Below are 17935 nucleotides of genomic sequence, written 5' to 3'. Positions count from 1 at the left end.
TTTTTAAACCTTGTCAAGGAACAAGAGCGGAAGGATGTTTATAGTGCCGATAGATGATAAATACAGTGCTTTCCTTAACACATTTCTGATGCTCTTTGAGAGTTGCTTTAAATTAGAACATTCTAAACCAGTAATGGGAAGCCCGGGTGGCTGACTAGGGGGATAAGGATATCATGTAGAACAAAGCGGGAATTATATCAAAACGTTAGAAGCAGTCACAATCAAGCTACAGTGGCCCATTACAAACAGTATTGTAAGGTGCTTAAAAATGTTATTAGGAAGGCAAAGATTATGTGGTACGCAAATAGAATAGCTAATTCACAGGATAAAATCAAAACCATATAGTCAGTTGTGAAGGAAATGTCTGATCAGCAGCACAATGTCGACGATATAAAGTCAGTTCGTAATAAAAATATTTCTGTTACTGATAAATCAGATATATGTACAGCATTTAACAATCATTGTCCGAGCATTGCTGGTGAATTAAATAAAAACTTAGTTTCTCCAGGGAATCATATAACTGTCTTAGCAAATGCCTTTCCGAGACATGTCTGAAATATTCCTCTGTGATGCAGACAAGGGGGAGATTGAGTTAGTAATTAAATCACTGAAGACTAAGGACTCTCATGGTTATGATGGAGTGCCTGACAGAATATTAAAGTACTGTGCTGCACATGTTAGCCCTGTATTTAGCCATACTTGTAATTTTTCCTTTAGGGACGGCCAGTTTCCTGAACGTTTAAAGTACTCAGTAGTAAAGCCGCTTTATAAAAAGGGAGAGAGGGATAACGTAGATAATTTTAGACCTACTTCTATGCCATCAGTGTTTGCTAAAGTTATTGAAAAGGCTGTGTACGTAAGGATAATTCATCATTTTATATCGCACGATTTGCTGTCAAACGTACAGTTCGTTTAACAACTGAAAATGCTATATTCTCTTTTCTCTTTGAGGTACAGGATGTGTGGTGTCACCGCCAGACACCACACTTGCTAGGTGGTAGCTTAAATCGGCCGCGGTCCATTTAGTACATGTCGGACCCGCGTGTCGCCACTGTGTGATCGCAGACCTAGCGCCACCACAAGGCAGGTCTCGAGAGACGATATAGACTCGCCCCCAGTTGTACGAGGAGATTGCTAGCGACCATACGGACGAAGCCTTCCTCTCATTTGCCGAGAGCCAGTTAGAATAGCCTTCTGCTAAGTCCATGGCTACGACCTAGCAAGGCGCCATTAGCCTTACCTACTTTGAGAGTTATAGTATAAATGTCTCAAGAAGAATGCTGTAGTCATCAAATAATAAAGTTAAGTATAAAGCAGCTACGTACTTTTCTTGCTACCATTCAATAGTTATCCTGTTCCAGAATTGACGCCCGTCGGCGTGAGTGTGTACGCGTGCCTTTCTATCGGCTACCCGTCACTGTGGACTGGCTGCCTTGTCAGTCCACTTCAGGATGGGTTAAAGAAAAGGTTTCGATCGCTAGGCATATTTTTTTTTTAGTTTAACTAAGGCGTTTGATTTTGTTGATCACAAAATATTGCTCCAGAAGTTGGACCGTTACGGAATAGGGGGAGTAACTCACAATTGGTTCACCTCTTACTTTAGCAACAGACAGCAAAAGGTCATTATTCACAATGTTGAGAATGGCTGTGATGTGGGATCCGAGTGGAGTACAGTCAAGTGGGGGGTGCCCCAGGGATCAGTGTTTGGGCCACTCCTGTTCCTTATTTATATAAATGATATGCCCTCTAGTATTACGGGTAACTCTAAAATACTTCTGTTTGCTGATGGCACTAGCCTGACAGTAAAGGATGTAGTGTGCAAACATAAGCTCTGTATCAAATAGTGCAGTCCATAGCTTGTAGAAAATAAACTAACGCTAAATGGCAGTAAGACTCAGTTTTTATAGTTTCTAACACACAGTTCAACAAAACCTGACGTTTTAATTTCACAGAATCGGCATATGATTAGTGAAACTGAACAGTTCAAATTTCTAGGTGTTCATATAAATAGTAAACTGTCGTGGAAAGCCCACATTCAGGACCTTGTTGGAAGGCTTAATGCTGCCATTTTTACTATTCCAAAGGTTTCTGAAGTGAGTGACCGTTCGACACGAAAATTAGTCTACTTTGCTTATTTTCATTCGCTTATGTCATATGGTGTTATATTTTGGGGTAACTCTTCCCATTCTAAAAGGATATTTTTGGCTCAGAAACGGGCGATTCGGGCAGTAAGTTAAGTTCGCGAACCTCTTGTCGACCCCTGTTCACGAGTCTGGGTATTTTGACATTGGCCTCTCAATATATATATTCCTTACTGTCATTTCTTGTTAACAATATGAACTTATTCCTAAGAATAAGCAATGTGGGACATACGAAGGACGTATCCGATAGGACAAGGTGGCGAAATTAGGCGTTAACGGGCTACGCCAGCAGGCGACCGACGCGAGTGCCTTTCCTAACAGCACGACATCGCCTGCAGCGCCTCTCCTGGGCTCGAGACCGTATCGGTTGGACCCTAGACGACTGGAAAACCTTGCCCTGGCCAAATTAGTCCCGATTTCTGTTGGTAAGAGCTGATGGTAGGGTTCGAGTGTGACGCAGTCCCCACGAAGACATGGACCCATGTTGTCAAGAGACACTGTGCAGGCTGGTTGTGGCTTCACAAAGGTGTGGCCTCTGTTTACATGGAATGGTTATTAACTGCTACTTGGATACCAATTGCAGCCATTTGTGGACTTCATCTTCTTAAAGAACTATGGAATTTTTGTGGATGACAGTGAGCCATATCACCGGGCAACAATTGTTCGCAGTTGGTTTCAAAAAATTCTGAGCAGTTTGAGCGAATGGTTTGGCCACCCATCGAACATTTCCGGGACGTGCCAGCTGTGATCAAAAGACAAAAATTATTATGGATGAGCCGTAAGAGCTGAGAATATGTTCTCGTGGACTTTCGAGTAGATCTTCTTGAGATCTACAGTTTCTTTCTTTCCGATTTGACGTACCTCTTATTTCTGCGCAACTTATTGTAGAAGCTTGCATTGCCAACAGAGATTTTGCTTTCTTGATTCACTGTTATCACCTTTGCCTATTGTTATAGTTCTTGAAAGTAGCCTCTGGTCTTCCTCAGAGTTCAAACTATCTCCATACCAAACTTCGTCAAATTCGATTCAGTGGTTCAGCCGTGAAAAGGTGACGGACAGAGTTATTTTCACAGTTCTAATATTGATATCTTATAGATACTCACTGTGCCTTTCAGCTATATCGTGACTGAAATGCGCTGGTCCCTAATAAAAACGCTAAACAGGACTCAAGGTACTATTTGCCAAGAAAAGGACGTTCGCGAATTGTCGAGGCGCGTAGAGCAACAAATGTACTGACTGTAAGAAGCCTGAGGGTGATGGAAGATGGAAACTTGTAGCTTCGTATGAAGCTATTTATAGTAACTGGTGGCAGCGTTGTTCATTGCTGACTAGGAAAAGAATCTAGAGACAGCAAATATTTACCGAATATACGTGAATGTGTGAGCCCGAAAGCAGCCCTACAAATTTTGGAAATTTCTGACAATGTAAAAGATTTTACTTCACTTGCATAATGAGTGAAACCTTTACACTAACTCATTTATCTCCTACGCAATCACGAAAAGATAAACGACGTCATGTTTTACTGTACTTTTATCATAAATTCGGACAAAAAAAGAAACAAGCAGCAATGGACTGAAGGCATAACACAACAAGTCCGTTAATAGCAGACTTTCTACATTTTTTGAACTCACAATTATATGATATGCTGGCCGTAAGTAAAAATTGTGATTTTTGCCAAGATTTTCTCTCTCTCTCTCTCTCTTCTCTCTCTCTCTCTCTCTCTCTCTCTAACTCTCTCCACGCCTCCGTGACCCTTTCTACCTGAATACGCTCTCGAAGTGGAATTACTCTCCAAGAAATTGTCACGTGTCGTTACCAACGAGATCCTCGAACAGACCGTACTCCCTTCAGATTTTTTTTTTGTCTGTGCGGATGGCTGAAGGGTGAAGTCTCAAAAATGTTCAAATGTGTGTGTGAATTCCTAAGGGACCAAAGTGCTTAGGTCATCGGTCCCTAGACTTACACACTACTTAAACTAACTTATGCTAAGAACAACAAACACACACACACACACACACACACACACACACACACATGCCCGAGCGAGGACTCGAACCTCCAGCGGGAGGAGTCGCGGTGAAGTCTACAAAGACAAAGGAAAAACGAGGTACGAACTGATCGTTCGAACTATGAATAATGCTGGCCCCCTTGAAGCAATGCAAGGGCAACCTGATAAGACTTGTCTAGCGAAATCGAAAGTGCACTGAAATCGGACATGGAATTTACGGAGCTCTACGTCTAACTTCATCATTTACCTTTGATTAACGTCTTCTCACAGTATTTACTTAGATTACAATCTAAGAACAGTACCTCTGGAAAAAAAAACTAGTCACATGTTGTTTTGGACGTTTTATTAGAATTAGTCTATGGTACTACATCTTAAAAAATTTGCAGTTTCTCCTGAAACATCCAGAACAGAATTAAAATAAAACTAAAAAGAATGTTTCTAGTGAGAATCGAACGAGCAAGCACGCGATTTGAAAATGGAAAGCCCTGCACGTAGTTCTTGTTTTACGGACGCCTAGTAAATCTTGAAAGTAGTTTTTTTCGACTGTTTTTCAGACTTGTATCATATTGCTTTAGGAAAGTCTTATCCGGCCACTGATCTTGAAAAGTACGAAGTAAATGGAAGGAGGCCAACCCGTAAGGTAACAGACTTACAAGGCGACGGACGGTACGAACTTTGCCTCAACGATTTGGTTCATATTCACACCGTGAGTAGGGCTCGACTTCAACATATGCAAGCAGAAAGACTCCACTCTCAACCGTTTTTGAGAAAATCGAGTTTGGAAACTTTAGGCGCCTTCATACTTCTTTGTCGTAAGCATTGAAGCAGTCCACAGCGCGTAGTATCGTAAGCAGGATGTCCAAGGATCAAATCTCGCTCACGGTTCTTAATTTGTAATTCGCACGTAATTCTGACAACAGATTTACTATGACTGTTCAAGTTATCAGTATTTAATGATTCAGTTATTATTTAGGTAATATGTACCCTGAGAAAAGGAGAGATGTTTTTTGCAAGGAGATCGGAAACAAAGGAAGCATACACGAGAATTGCAATCAAATCAGTATAGTCGTTTCATTTATTTTATTGTATCCAAATTTGTGACAAAGATAATATGTAACCTATGGACCACTGCACGAATCTGTATCACACTGGTCGTAGAAACATGAAAAACGTACACCACGTGTCGTGAACAACAAAGTTTTGCATGTGCATGATTTTTCAATGTGTCTGTTGCAAAACAAAGTTGGTTTACATTGCACTCGTAAACGGTTCTCTGTCATCACACACTTCAGCCGCTTACCACGCATGCCGAGGCATATCACCGAATATTGGTACAGAGGACTCGAGGTGTACGAATTACTTAGTTTCGATGCAGTCTGCTCTGTTTCACGATGTAAGCACAATTTTATAGTGGGTTTGTAAGGTTCTGGGCCTGCATGAAAATCAGGCTGCACTAGCGGACTACATTTGGGAGGCATTTCATGAATACTGTACGTTGGCAGAAGACCGTGGGAATGAAAGAAAATTACCGTTAGCCAGGTCCTATGCAGCTTTATGAAACTGCTAACTCGCCCAACTGCAGGGAAACCTGGAATCGCAGAAGCCGGCTTTAGGAGATATGGAAGTAAACTTCCCTACCACTTTGTCTAGCATTACTGTTTTCCAGCTTATCTGTAACTAACATGCGTACAGGTTTACACGTACATGTATATTGTTTATTTCCTGCAAGGAATTGCCAGAATTGTAGCTGCCTGTGATGTGATTCGAAACACACCAGGGATATTTGCAAGGATGCATCAGAATCTTGTTCGCCGATGTGATGCTTGCACTGAGTTTGATGGCCGGCAGTTTCAGCACATTTTGTAAGATACAGTACAAATGCTACGTTCATTGTGTCAGTGATGGAATTTGCAGTTAACTGTAACAAATGTAAAGAAAAAACCACACAGTAATGTCATTTTATTCCTATTATCTCCTTAAGCTGGCTTCTCCGACCACAGGTTCCTTACCTCAAGTTGTTCAGGGGAGCATCCTGTATATACGTAAATAAGGAGGTGTAAAATTTTTGTACTCGATTTTCTCGAAAACTGTTGGGAGTTGCGCCTTCCTATGTACGTATCTTGAAGTTCTACTGATGCCCTATAAATCTTGTCAGTACGAATCAAATCGGTGGGGGGAAGTCGGTGCGGTCCCCATGTGGAACACGCCTGCACACAGCCGCCTGGCGGAGTTCTTCCTGGGGAGTCAGCAGCGGCCGTATCGAGGGCAGACCTCCCCTCTCTCTCTCTCTCCTCTCCTCTCAGAATGAGACACTCGTGCCAGGGAGGAACGGCGGTTCCGGAGGGTACTTCAGCACGCGCCGCTGCGCCTCACGACCCGGGCTGACCTGGCGAAAAAGAAACGGAAACGCCTTCTGCTGCTCTGTCTGTCTGACGAAGTCTGCAGGCCCACGCCGCCACCACCGTCACCCGATTCCTGACCCACTCGCCCCATACGCTCGCAATTTTTTAAATTTCCAACAGCTGGAGAGCGAATGCGGGGGACAGGAGACGCCGCTTCTACACTGCAGTACAAGCGAAATGTCCAGCACGCACAAGACGTGGCCGGATGTCAATGTGACGCGGTAGAACAACACACCAGCGGCCGGTACGTAACTGATTGGAGCTGCAGTTCTCTGTGACCAGTAGGACGACCACCAGACTGCATTAGCGTTGTTACCGCGCCTGGTAGAGCGTACAGGGTGAATCATTTAAAAGTTACGTCGCGAATATTACGGAAGTGGAAAGTTCTGTTGGTGTGTGGTATTCGCAGAATGCATTGGTAGCCAGCGGTTCGTATTGTTAGCCAATCGTCATACTGTAATAATACTGAAAAAGTGTAATTTTTTTGTTCAGTTATAAACATTTTTAAATGGAACATTGGCAATTGACCCTAACAGACTAGAAGTAGGGTAAATTAGAATGCCAGTGGTGTTTATTGCAGGATTCTAGTGCGGGTCGTTTACGAGATGTCGTATTTTGAAAAATTCCCACACCCGCACTTGTACAAAAGCTGTGGTAACTCACACTACAGAACAGCACACCAGGAACGTGAACGAGACAATTGACCATCACAGGTTGTACTCGTAATGATTCCGGCACCGACAACACGCGCTTCCAATTTGGTATGGAACAACTACCGCACACGTGCTGGAATTTCAGTGGAGATGTTCGAGCAGGCTGTGCTAATACGTCGTTGTATATCATCGGGTGTAATTGCCCTTGTAGGTCGCGTTTTTCGCCTTTCCCCAAAGAAAAAGTCTGTCGGCGTGAAACCAGGGGCACAGGCCGGCCAAGGTAAAGGTCCTCTCCGTCCAATCCAATGATTTGGAAACAATTGTGTTAAAGACATTAAGAATTACCTCCAGAAGAACAGTCTATTGAACACAATCAACACGGATTTAGAAAACATCATTCTTGTCAAATACAAGTATCTCTTTATACACACGAAGCGTTGAGTCCTATTGACAAGTGATTTCAAATTGATTCCGTATTTCTAGATTTCCTGAAGGCATTTGACATTGTACCACACAAGCGCCTTGTGGTGAAATTGCGTGCTTATGGAATATCATTTCAGTTATGTGACTGGATCCCTGATTTCCTGTCAGAGAGATCACAGTTCGTAGTAATTGACGGAAAGTCGTCGAGTAAAAGAGAAGTGATTTGTGGCTTTCCCCGAGGTAGTGTTACAGGCCATCTGCTGTTCTTTATCAGTATAAATGATTTAGAAGACAGGTTGTTTGCTGAAGATGCTGTCATTTATCGAGTAGTAAAGTCATCATAAGATCAAAACAAATTGCAGAACGATTTAGAAAAGATATCTGTATGGTGCGAAAACTGGCAGTTGACCCTAAATAATGAAAAGTGTGAGGTCACCCACATGAGTGCTATCAGTCAAATCTAAAGGCTGTAAATTCAGCTAAATACGTAGGAATGTCAATTATGAAAAACTTACATTGGAAAGAACAAACAGAAAATGTTGTGGGGGAAGGCAGAACACTTTGAAAATCTAACAGATTTACTAAAGAGACTGACTACACTACTCTCTTGGAGTACTGCTGCGCGGCCTGGGATTCTTACCAAATAGGATTAACAGAGTACATCGAGAAAGTTCAGAGAAGAGCAGCACGTTTTGTATTATCGCGAAATAGGCGAGAGAGAGTCACTGTCGTCATACAGGGTTTGGGGTACACATAATTAAAACAGAGGCGTTTTTCGTTGCGACGGGATCTTCTCATGAAATTTCAATCCCAACTTTCTCCTCCGAATGCGAAAAATTTTGTTGACGCCGACCTATATAGGGAGAAACGACCACCACAATAAAATAAGGGGAATCAGAACTCGTCCAGAAAGATATAAGTCTTCGTTTTTCCCGCGCGCTGTCTGAGAGATTGGAATAATAGAGAATTCTTGTGAAGGTGGTTTGATTAACCCTCTTCCAGGCACTTACGCGTGATTTGCGTAGTATCCACGTAGACGTAGATGAAGACGTGCTGTAGTACTTTGTTTACGATGGGCTGGACAGCCGTGATGTTGGTACCGCAGGTTCCTCCTAGTCAGCATCCGTAGAAGATGGTCTGTTAGGAGGTTGCGATACTTGTGCGTGTTCAGTGTTTCGTCGATGAAAAGCTGTCCTATCCCCCACGACACGTGTACACTCCATGGACACTGACGTTCCACCTGACAAAGCCAACGGGGATTGTCAACAGGCCAATAGTGCATGTTTCGGCGCTTTACCTGGCCATTGGCTTCATCACTAAACGAGATACATGATACATCTGGAGTATCCTGTCTTAATGCCCATTTACAGAAGTTAAAACGATTCTCACAATCGTTCCCATGCAGCTCTTGATCGAGACGGAGATATGAGAGGGATGGACCCTATGTCGGTGGAGAAAGCATAGGACACTTGCCTGACTCACGCCACCTCCTCGTGGGATTGCGCGGAAGCTGTCGTGCGGATCAGTTGCAACAGTAGCAACAACATTAATTTCTTCCACTTTTGTCGTCACCTGTTTCGTACTGTTACGTTGTCTTGATGTTCCACTACCACTTTCACGTAACTGGTTGAAGAGATTGATAAATAACTGCCGAGAGTTTTGACGTCTATTGAGATATCTTGCAGTATCCACCGTACAAGGACGAACCGCATTCTTCCAGCACACCCCATGTACGACGAGCACGTCGGCTTTTTCTGCGTTGGTAAATCCCATCGTCCACTCACACCTACTGCTGGACCGTCACACACTGTCTGATCAGCAAGTCGCAGTGACAAGCAGACTGTAAGGAAATATAACAGCAACTACACAGGTTGAATGGCACAGACAAGTGTCGGTGCATGAACTTGTCAAAATAACGATGTCTCGTAAACGACTCGCACTCGAATCCTGCTACAGACACCACTGACATTCTGATTTACCCTACTTTTAGAAGAGCATGTACTTCCTGCTGGTAAAAGCTCTTCTTGTGTAGGCGTAGCCATGTTTTCACTGCACGACTGACACTCTCGTCATCTTCAAAGCGTGTTCCCGATACAGAATCTTTAAGCACGAATAATGGCATCCGCACGATACAGCACGTCTGGAGCAGTGGCTGTGACAGGACGTTCAGAGCGTGGCTGATCGTGGAGCTCTGTTTCTGCATTTCCTGAGGCTGTAACTTTATTTAGCCATCGTCCAACTGCACTCCTATCAACCGAATCATCAGCATACACTGCACACAAACGTTTATGGATGTTCACCACGGCTTTTTTCTGCACACAACAATTCAATAACAGTACGCTGCTTGTAACGTGAGTCGTATGTAGACGCCATTTTGACGCTGTACTACGGCTCCGCCATCTGCCAGGACAGTTAGAAACCTCACCGGCGCAGGCTAGTCTCCTACCGTACAGTCGCTCGCCCTGAAGTAGTGGACGAAGTTTCGGCGAGTCCAGCCAGTCAGCAGCCCCCCCCCCCCCCCCCACTGCAGCCTGCCTGCCGCTGACCTGCAGCCTGCTGACCCCGTGTGTGTGTGTTTGGCTTGCTGTGCAGACGCCATCAGCGAGAGCAACCCGCGCGTCATCGACGACGCGCGCGCGCGGAAGCTGGCGGCCGACCTGAAGCGCTGCTCCTACTACGAGACGTGCGCAACCTACGGCCTCAACGTCGAGCGCGTCTTCCAAGACGGTGAGTACCACACTACACTTCTCCCACAGTGCGATGCACTTCATTCAGGACGGTGAGTACACCACACGTTTGCAGTACAGTACGGTAATCTCACAATATTGATCACGTCTCCAGCACAGTGATTGCTACACTCTGCCACACTACACCACACTACACTACACTACACTTCACTGTGTTATATCTGTCTCTCAGTACGGAGCACTTCATTATGCAGGGTGAGTACTCCGCACGTCTACAGCACGATACACTCATCTCCCAATGTGAAGCACGTCTTTAGGAAGTGGATCCTACACCCTGCCACAGTACAGAGTGCCTCATTCAGGAAGGTGAGTGCTCCAAACAGGTGCAGTACAAATCACAATGTAGACTATGTCTCCAAGACAGTGAGTGTTACACTCTGCAACACCATACTACACTACACCACATCTCTCTTACACTATGCGAATCACGGGGTCGCGCGTTCGATTCCCGACGGGGTTGGGGATTTTTCTCTGCCTGGGGATTGGGTGTTTGTGTTGTCCCCATCATTTCATCATCATCATCATCGTCGTCATTCGTGACAGTGGCTAGATTGGACCGGTTTCAGGCTCTGTCTCAGGCTGATACTGATCTTCGGCCTGACATGGCTGCTTGTCCTGTTCCAGAGGTTGCCCCTCAGTCTGCAAGATCCGGGCAGTCGCAGAGGGTGGGCTTACTGGTAGTTGGGAGCTCCAACGTCAGGCGCGTAATGGGGCCCCTTAGGGAAATGGCAGCAAGAGAGGGGAAGAAAACCAATGTGCACTCCGTGTGCATACCGGGGGGAGTCATTCCAGATGTGGAAAGGGTCCTTCCGGATGCAATGAAGGGTACAGGGTGCACCCATCTGCAGGTGGTCGCTCATGTCGGCACCAATGATGTGTGTCGCTATGGATCGGAGGAAATCATCTCTGGCTTCCGGCGGCTATCTGATTTGGTGAAGACTGCCAGTCTCGCTAGCGGGATGAAAGCAGAGCTCACCATCTGCAGCATCGTCGATAGGACTGACTGCGGACCTTTGGTACAGAGCCGAGTGGAGGGTCTGAATCAGAGGCTGAGACGGTTCTGCGACCGTGTGGGCTGCAGATTCCTCGACTTGCGCCATAGGGTGGTGGGGTTTCGGGTTCCATTGGATAGGTCAGGAGTCCACTACACGCAACAAGCGGCTACACGGGTAGCAGGGGTTGTGTGGCGTGGGCTGGGCGGTTTTTTAGGTTAGATGGCCTTGGGCAAGTACAGAAAGGGCAACAGCCTCAACGGGTGCGGGGCAAAGTCAGGACATGCGGGGACCAAGCAGCAATCGGTATTGTAATTGTCAACTGTCGAAGCTGCGTTGGTAAAGTACCAGAACTTCAAGCGCTGATAGAAAGCACCGAAGCTGAAATCGTTATAGGCACAGAAAGCTGGCTTAAGCCAGAGATAAATTCTGCCGAAATTTTTACAAAGGTACAGACGGTGTTTAGAAAGGATAGATTGCATGCAACCGGTGGTGGAGTGTTCGTCGCTGTTAGTAGTAGTTTATCCTGTAGTGAAGTAGAAGTGGATAGTTCCTGTGAATTATTATGGGTGGAGGTTACACTCAACAACCGAACTAGGTTAATAATTGGCTCCTTTTACCGACCTCCCGACTCAGCAGCATTTGTGGCAGAACAACTGAGAGAAAATTTGGAATACATTTCACATAAATTTTCTCAGCATGTTATAGTCTTAGGTGGAGATTTCAGTTTACCAGATATAGACTGGGACACTCAGATGTTTAGGACGGGTGGTAGGGACAGAGCATCGAGTGACATTATACTGAGTGCACTATCCGAAAATTACCTCGAGCAATTAAACAGAGAACCGACTCGTGGAGATAACATCTTGGACCTACTGATAACAAACAGACCCGAACTTTTCGACTCTGTATGTACAGAACAGGGAATCAGTGATCATAAGGCCGTTGCAGCATCCCTGAATATGGAAGTTAATAGGAATATAAAAAAAGGGAGGAAGGTTTATCTGTTTAGCAAGAGTAATAGAATGCAGATTTCAGACTACCTAACAGATCAAATCGAAAATTTCTGTTCCGACACTGACAATGTTGAGTGTTTATGGAAAAAGTTCAAGGCAATCGTAAAATGCGTTTTAGACACGTACGTGCCGAGTAAAACTGTGAGGGACGGGAAAAACCCACCGTGGTACAACAACAAAGTTAGGAAACTACTGCGAAAGCAAAGAGAGCTCCACTCCAAGTTTAAACGCAGCCAAAACCTCTCAGACAAACAGAAGCTAAACGATGTCAAAGTTAGCGTAAGGAGGGCTATGCGTGAAGCGTTCAGTGAATTCGAAAGTAAAATTCTATGTACCGACTTGACAGAAAATCCTAGGAAGTTCTGGTCTTACGTTAAATCAGTAAGTGGCTCGAAACAGCATATCCAGACACTACGGGATGATGATGGCATTGAAACAGAGGATGACACGCGTAAAGCTGAAATACTAAACACCTTTTTCCAAAGCTGTTTCACAGAGGAAGACCGCACTGCAGTTCCTTCTCTAAATCCTCGCACAAACGAAAAAATGGCTGACATCGAAATAAGTGTCCAAGGAATAGAAAAGCAACTGGAATCACTCAATAGAGGAAAGTCCACTGGACCTGACGGGATACCAATTCGATTCTACACAGAGTACGCGAAAGAACTTGCCCCCCTTCTAACAGCCGTGTACCGCAAGTCTCTAGAGGAACGGAGGGTTCCAAATGATTGGAAAAGAGCACAGATAGTCCCAGTCTTCAAGAAGGGTCGTCGAGCAGATGCGCAAAACTATAGACCTATATCTCTGACGTCGATCTGTTGTAGAATTTTAGAACATGTTTTTTCCTCGAGTATCATGTCGTTTTTGGAAACCCAGAATCTACTATGTAGGAATCAACATGGATTCCGGAAACAGCGATCGTGTGAGACCCAACTCGCTTTATTTGTTCATGAGACCCAGGAAATATTAGATACAGGCTCCCAGGTAGATGCTATTTTTCTTGACTTCCGGAAGGCGTTCGATACAGTTCCGCACTGTCGCCTGATAAACAAAGTAAGAGCCTATGGAATATCAGACCAGCTGTGTGGCTGGATTGAAGAGTTTTTTTAGCAAACAGAACACAGCATGTTGTTATCAATGGAGAGACGTCTACAGACGTTAAAGTAACCTCTGGCGTGCCACAGGGGAGTGTTATGGGACCATTGCTTTTCACAATATATATGAATGACCTAGTAGATAGTGTCGGAAGTTCCATGCGGCTTTTCGCGGATGATGCTGTAGTATACAGAGAAGTTGCAGCATTAGAAAATTGTAGCGAAATGCAGGAAGATCTGCAGCGGATAGGCACTTGGTGCAGGGAGTGGCAACTGACCCTTAACATAGACAAATGTAATGTATTGCGAATACATAGAAAGAAGGATCCTTTATTGTATGATTATATGACAGCGGAACAAACACTGGTAGCAGTTACTTCTGTGAAATATCTGGGAGTATGCGTGCGGAACGATTTGAAGTGGAATGATCATATAAAATTAATTGTTGGTAAGGCGGGTACCAGGTTGAGATTCATTGGGAGAGTGCTTAGAAAATGTAGTCCGTCAACAAAGGAGGTGGCTTACAAAACACTCGTTCGACCTATACTTGAGTATTGCTCATCAGTGTGGGATCCGTACCAGATCGGTCTGACGGAGGAGATAGAGAAGATCCAAAGAAGAGCGGCGCGTTTCGTCACAGGGTTATTTGGTATCCGTGATAGTGTTACGGAGATGTTTAATAAACTCAAGTGGCAGACTCTGCAAGAGAGGCGCTCTGCATCGCGGTGTAGCTTGCTCGCCAGGTTTCGAGAGGGTGCGTTTCTGGATGAGGTATCGAATATATTGCTTCCCCCTATTTATACCTCCCGAAGGGATCACGAATGTAAAATTAGAGAGATTAGAGCGCGCACGGAGGCTTTCAGACAGTCGTTCTTCCCGCGAACAGGAAAGGGAGGTAATGACAGTGGCACGTAAAGTGCCCTACGCCACACACCGTTGGGTGGCTTGCGGAGTATAAATGTAGATGTAGATGTAGACTGTGTAAAAATTGGACTGTGTCAAAATAGGGACTTTGTACGGGCGCCGATACCGCGCAGTTGAGCGCCCCACAAACGAAACATCAACATCTCTTACACTGTGCAGCACTTCATTCAGGAGGGTGAGTGCTCTACACGTCTACAGTACTGTATATTCATCTCCCAATATGAAGCACGTCTCCAGCATAGTGAGTGCTAGACTTTGCCACACTGCACTGCACTGCACTGCACTACACTACACTGCACTACACTACTGCACTACACTATACCTGTCTTACAATAGCAAATGTTCAGGAGGGCGAGTGCACCACATACACTACTGTCCCAATGAGAACCACGTCTGTAGGAGAGTGAGTGCTACACCTTACCACATTACACACTACGCCTGTCTCACAATACAGAATGTCTCTTTCAGGAGGGTGAATATTTCGCACTCTGTAATGTTGATTTGGTGCATGAGGTCGTAGCTTTTTTTCACAGGTTGAACGGACACAACAGATACACATAACAGAAACTTGAGTCATTTATAATATATTCTCTTTCACTATTTACAACAGTCTGCCAACGCTAGAGTAACTTCTCAGCTCTAATTGTAAAAATCACGTGGTTTTGAGGCGAAGAATTCGTTCGGAGTGCATTTTCATCTCGAAAGGAAGTTTTGTGAAGATTGTGAGACAGAGAGCAAAAAAAAAGGGCAAAATTAAGGGCGCAAGATCATGTGAATAAGGTCGGTGCGGATTGACTTTCCAAACCAACCCCTGTATAATGTTTCTTGTCAGTCTAGCAAAAAGCAGTATTCCTGGTCTTTGTTCTTGGACTGTGCCCACATGACGTCTCAATTGTGAAAGGAAGAGTCAGCAGTAGTGGTTCGTAGTACACCACAGCGTGGCTGTCCCACCAGTGACATGACGTCATCTTCTGTGGGTGCGCGCAGCTGTTTGTACTAGGAGTTGCTGCTTTATTTGGGCTCAACCATTCCTTTCTTTTCCTTATGTTAGCGTAAAGACACCATTTATAGTCACCAGTAACGGTACAGGCTATAGGAATGGTCAGTGTTGTTGACAAGCGCCGATTTTTGTAAGGTTGACTCATTGTTAGAGCATGCGGTACTCAAACACCCGATTTTTTGAACCTTCCGCACTGCATGCAAATGTCGCACGATAGTCGAATGATAACAGCTCATCACATTTCCCAGATCTCAAGTACACTGATGTGGATCATTGTGGATTAATGCGTTTAAACGAAGGTCTTCCTGACCATGTAGAGTTACTAATGTCCTCCTTCAAACGAGAAACCCATTTTCTTGCCGTGCTCTGTCCAGTGCCATGATACCCATACACGACGCAAATGGTTCTCGCTCGCTTCGCCGCTGTCACCCATCTGTGGAACTCAAACACAAAAATATGTTCGACATGTTCCGACTTTCCAACTTGGCACTCTATTTTCTAGCGTCCACAGCTCCATTTACTTTCTCCAGATGATGAAATGAAAATATGTAAACTCGAATAGCAAATAAAAAATGATCGATTACTAAACCCATGGCAACCGCAACACCAACACGCAAAGCAAAAACGCTGAGAATTTATACAGCAGCCTAATATAAACGGCTGTCAAAACGGAGCACCCGCCACAGCCGCACCGTGGAATCGTTTCATTATAAATCAGTGAGCACGTACGTTAAGGCATTTATACCACTGGGAGACGAGACGATAAATTCCTGTTTCGTAGAACGCGGTCGGCCACTCACATATCCACAACTCTCGCATTTCCTGTCTAACTAACGTGACGTCCACGCGTGTCTTTCTTCAAGTCGACAAAGAAGTGAAAACCACACGGTGAAAGATCCGTGTTGTACGAAGGATCTTAGTTTCCCAGCCAAGTCGCCGAAGTGATTGGCGGTGTGGGGGCGGGCGGGCGTTGTCGTGAAACGGGATCATTCCACCTGACAGCATTACTAGACATTCAGACTTCATGGTGCGACGCAATTTCTGCAAAGTGTCTTTATAGCGCTGCGCATTGATCGCGGCTCCACGCTCGAGGAACTCGACGAGTAGAAGGCGCCTTCAGTCGAAGGATGAGGCCATCGTGGCCTTCCCGAAACTTGTGTGAACCACCTTGGATTTCTTTGGCGGAAGAGATGTGGGCTGTTTCCACTACCGGTTGTGCCGTTTGTCCTCGGACTGTTGGACGGAATCATCCGGCTGCACGATAACGCCCGCCCCCACACAGCCAATCGGACGGAGGCTGCCCTTCAGCGATGCGGTTGAGAAAGACTTCAACATCTTCCGTACAGCCCGGATCTTTCACCGTGTGGCTCACACATCTTTCGCGACCCGAAGAAAGACACGCGGGGACGTCGGTTTGTCAGACGAGGAAGCGCTCGAGTGGTGTTTGGAGTCGAGCAGGCGTGGCAGTAGACATGGAATGATTTCGGAGGCGTGCTGGTACTACCGTAAACGGCCTGTGAAATGCGTGGGGAATTTAAATCAAGTGTGCGAAAAGAAAATGACAGTTCCCCTGGAATCCTGTTGTGAAAATTTGGACAAGTGTTATTCCGGGAGACTGTGCAACTGTTTACCTGCCACAATCGTATATCTAACATACTGATCGTGAGAAAAATATAAGGGTGTTTAGAGCACGTACAGAGCTATAAAGATATTTTCCCCGCGCTTAATAAGCAAATGAACTAAGAAAGAAAATAGTAATAATGGCATTTTTTGAGCTCGAATGTGTATGTACAGATGCTCCGTGCGCGCACCGTAGCTCGGCACTCCGCGCGATGGCTGCTGGAAGCGAGTATAATGGATTTGCCCCTATCCCGTCGCTCCCGGCATGCCCGCGCGGCGCGCCGAGCTACGGTGCTCGCGCTGTAACGTAGCGCGCTGACGTGTGTCGGTACGGTGCTGCAGCGTGCCAGAAGATCGTGGCGCAGCGCCTGGCGGCGGCGGTGCCCGCCCCCGCGACCGCGCCGCCCCCGGCCGCCCCCGGAGGCGGCTCGCGGCCCCCGACGCCCAGCGGCGCGCCGCACTTCGCCGTCCCGCAGGCTCCGGCGCCCACGGTGCAGAGGCCGTCTTCGCAGCACCAGCTGGTGAGTAGCGCACCTTCTCGTCACCTTCCACAATTGCAGTCATCGTGTGTGTAGACTGTCCTAATTATTTTAATAGAATAAATTAATACGTATTTCTAGTATACGCAAAGGAGGACTGCAAAACAAGCTACCTTGCCAAAAGTATCGGGCCAGCTACCAGATGACACAATATGGACAACGTGCTGGCGACACTTTCAATAAAATGTATCCGTATCATTGGAGGAATGGCAGCCCATTCTTCCTCAAGAGCGGAAACCAGAGAAGGTAGTGATGTTGATGTTGGACGCTGCGGTCTGGAGCGAAGTTGACGTTCTGACTCACAGCAGAGGCGTTCCAGTGGGTTCAGTTCGGGACTCTTGGCAGGCCAGTCCAATTCCTGAATATTATTGTCCAC

The 17935-nt window shown here is 45.6% G+C and overlaps 1 protein-coding gene across 1 annotated transcript in view; it reads left to right on the top strand.

Moving 5' to 3' along the window:
* Positions 1-17935, top strand: part of LOC126428340 (centaurin-gamma-1A) — a 334010-nt gene that overhangs the window by 212308 nt on the left and 103767 nt on the right. The window contains exons 4-5 of the mRNA XM_050090273.1: positions 10220-10354; positions 17363-17541. Of these exons, the coding sequence (XP_049946230.1) occupies positions 10220-10354; positions 17363-17541 (314 nt within the window). The remainder of the gene's footprint in view (positions 1-10219; positions 10355-17362; positions 17542-17935) is intronic.

This window comes from Schistocerca serialis, chromosome 12, assembly GCF_023864345.2.
Source record: "Schistocerca serialis cubense isolate TAMUIC-IGC-003099 chromosome 12, iqSchSeri2.2, whole genome shotgun sequence".
Classification (NCBI taxonomy): Eukaryota; Metazoa; Arthropoda; class Insecta; order Orthoptera; family Acrididae; genus Schistocerca; species Schistocerca serialis.
Note: the sequence above shows the minus strand (reverse complement) of the source record. Positions and strands in the feature narration are given on the sequence as shown.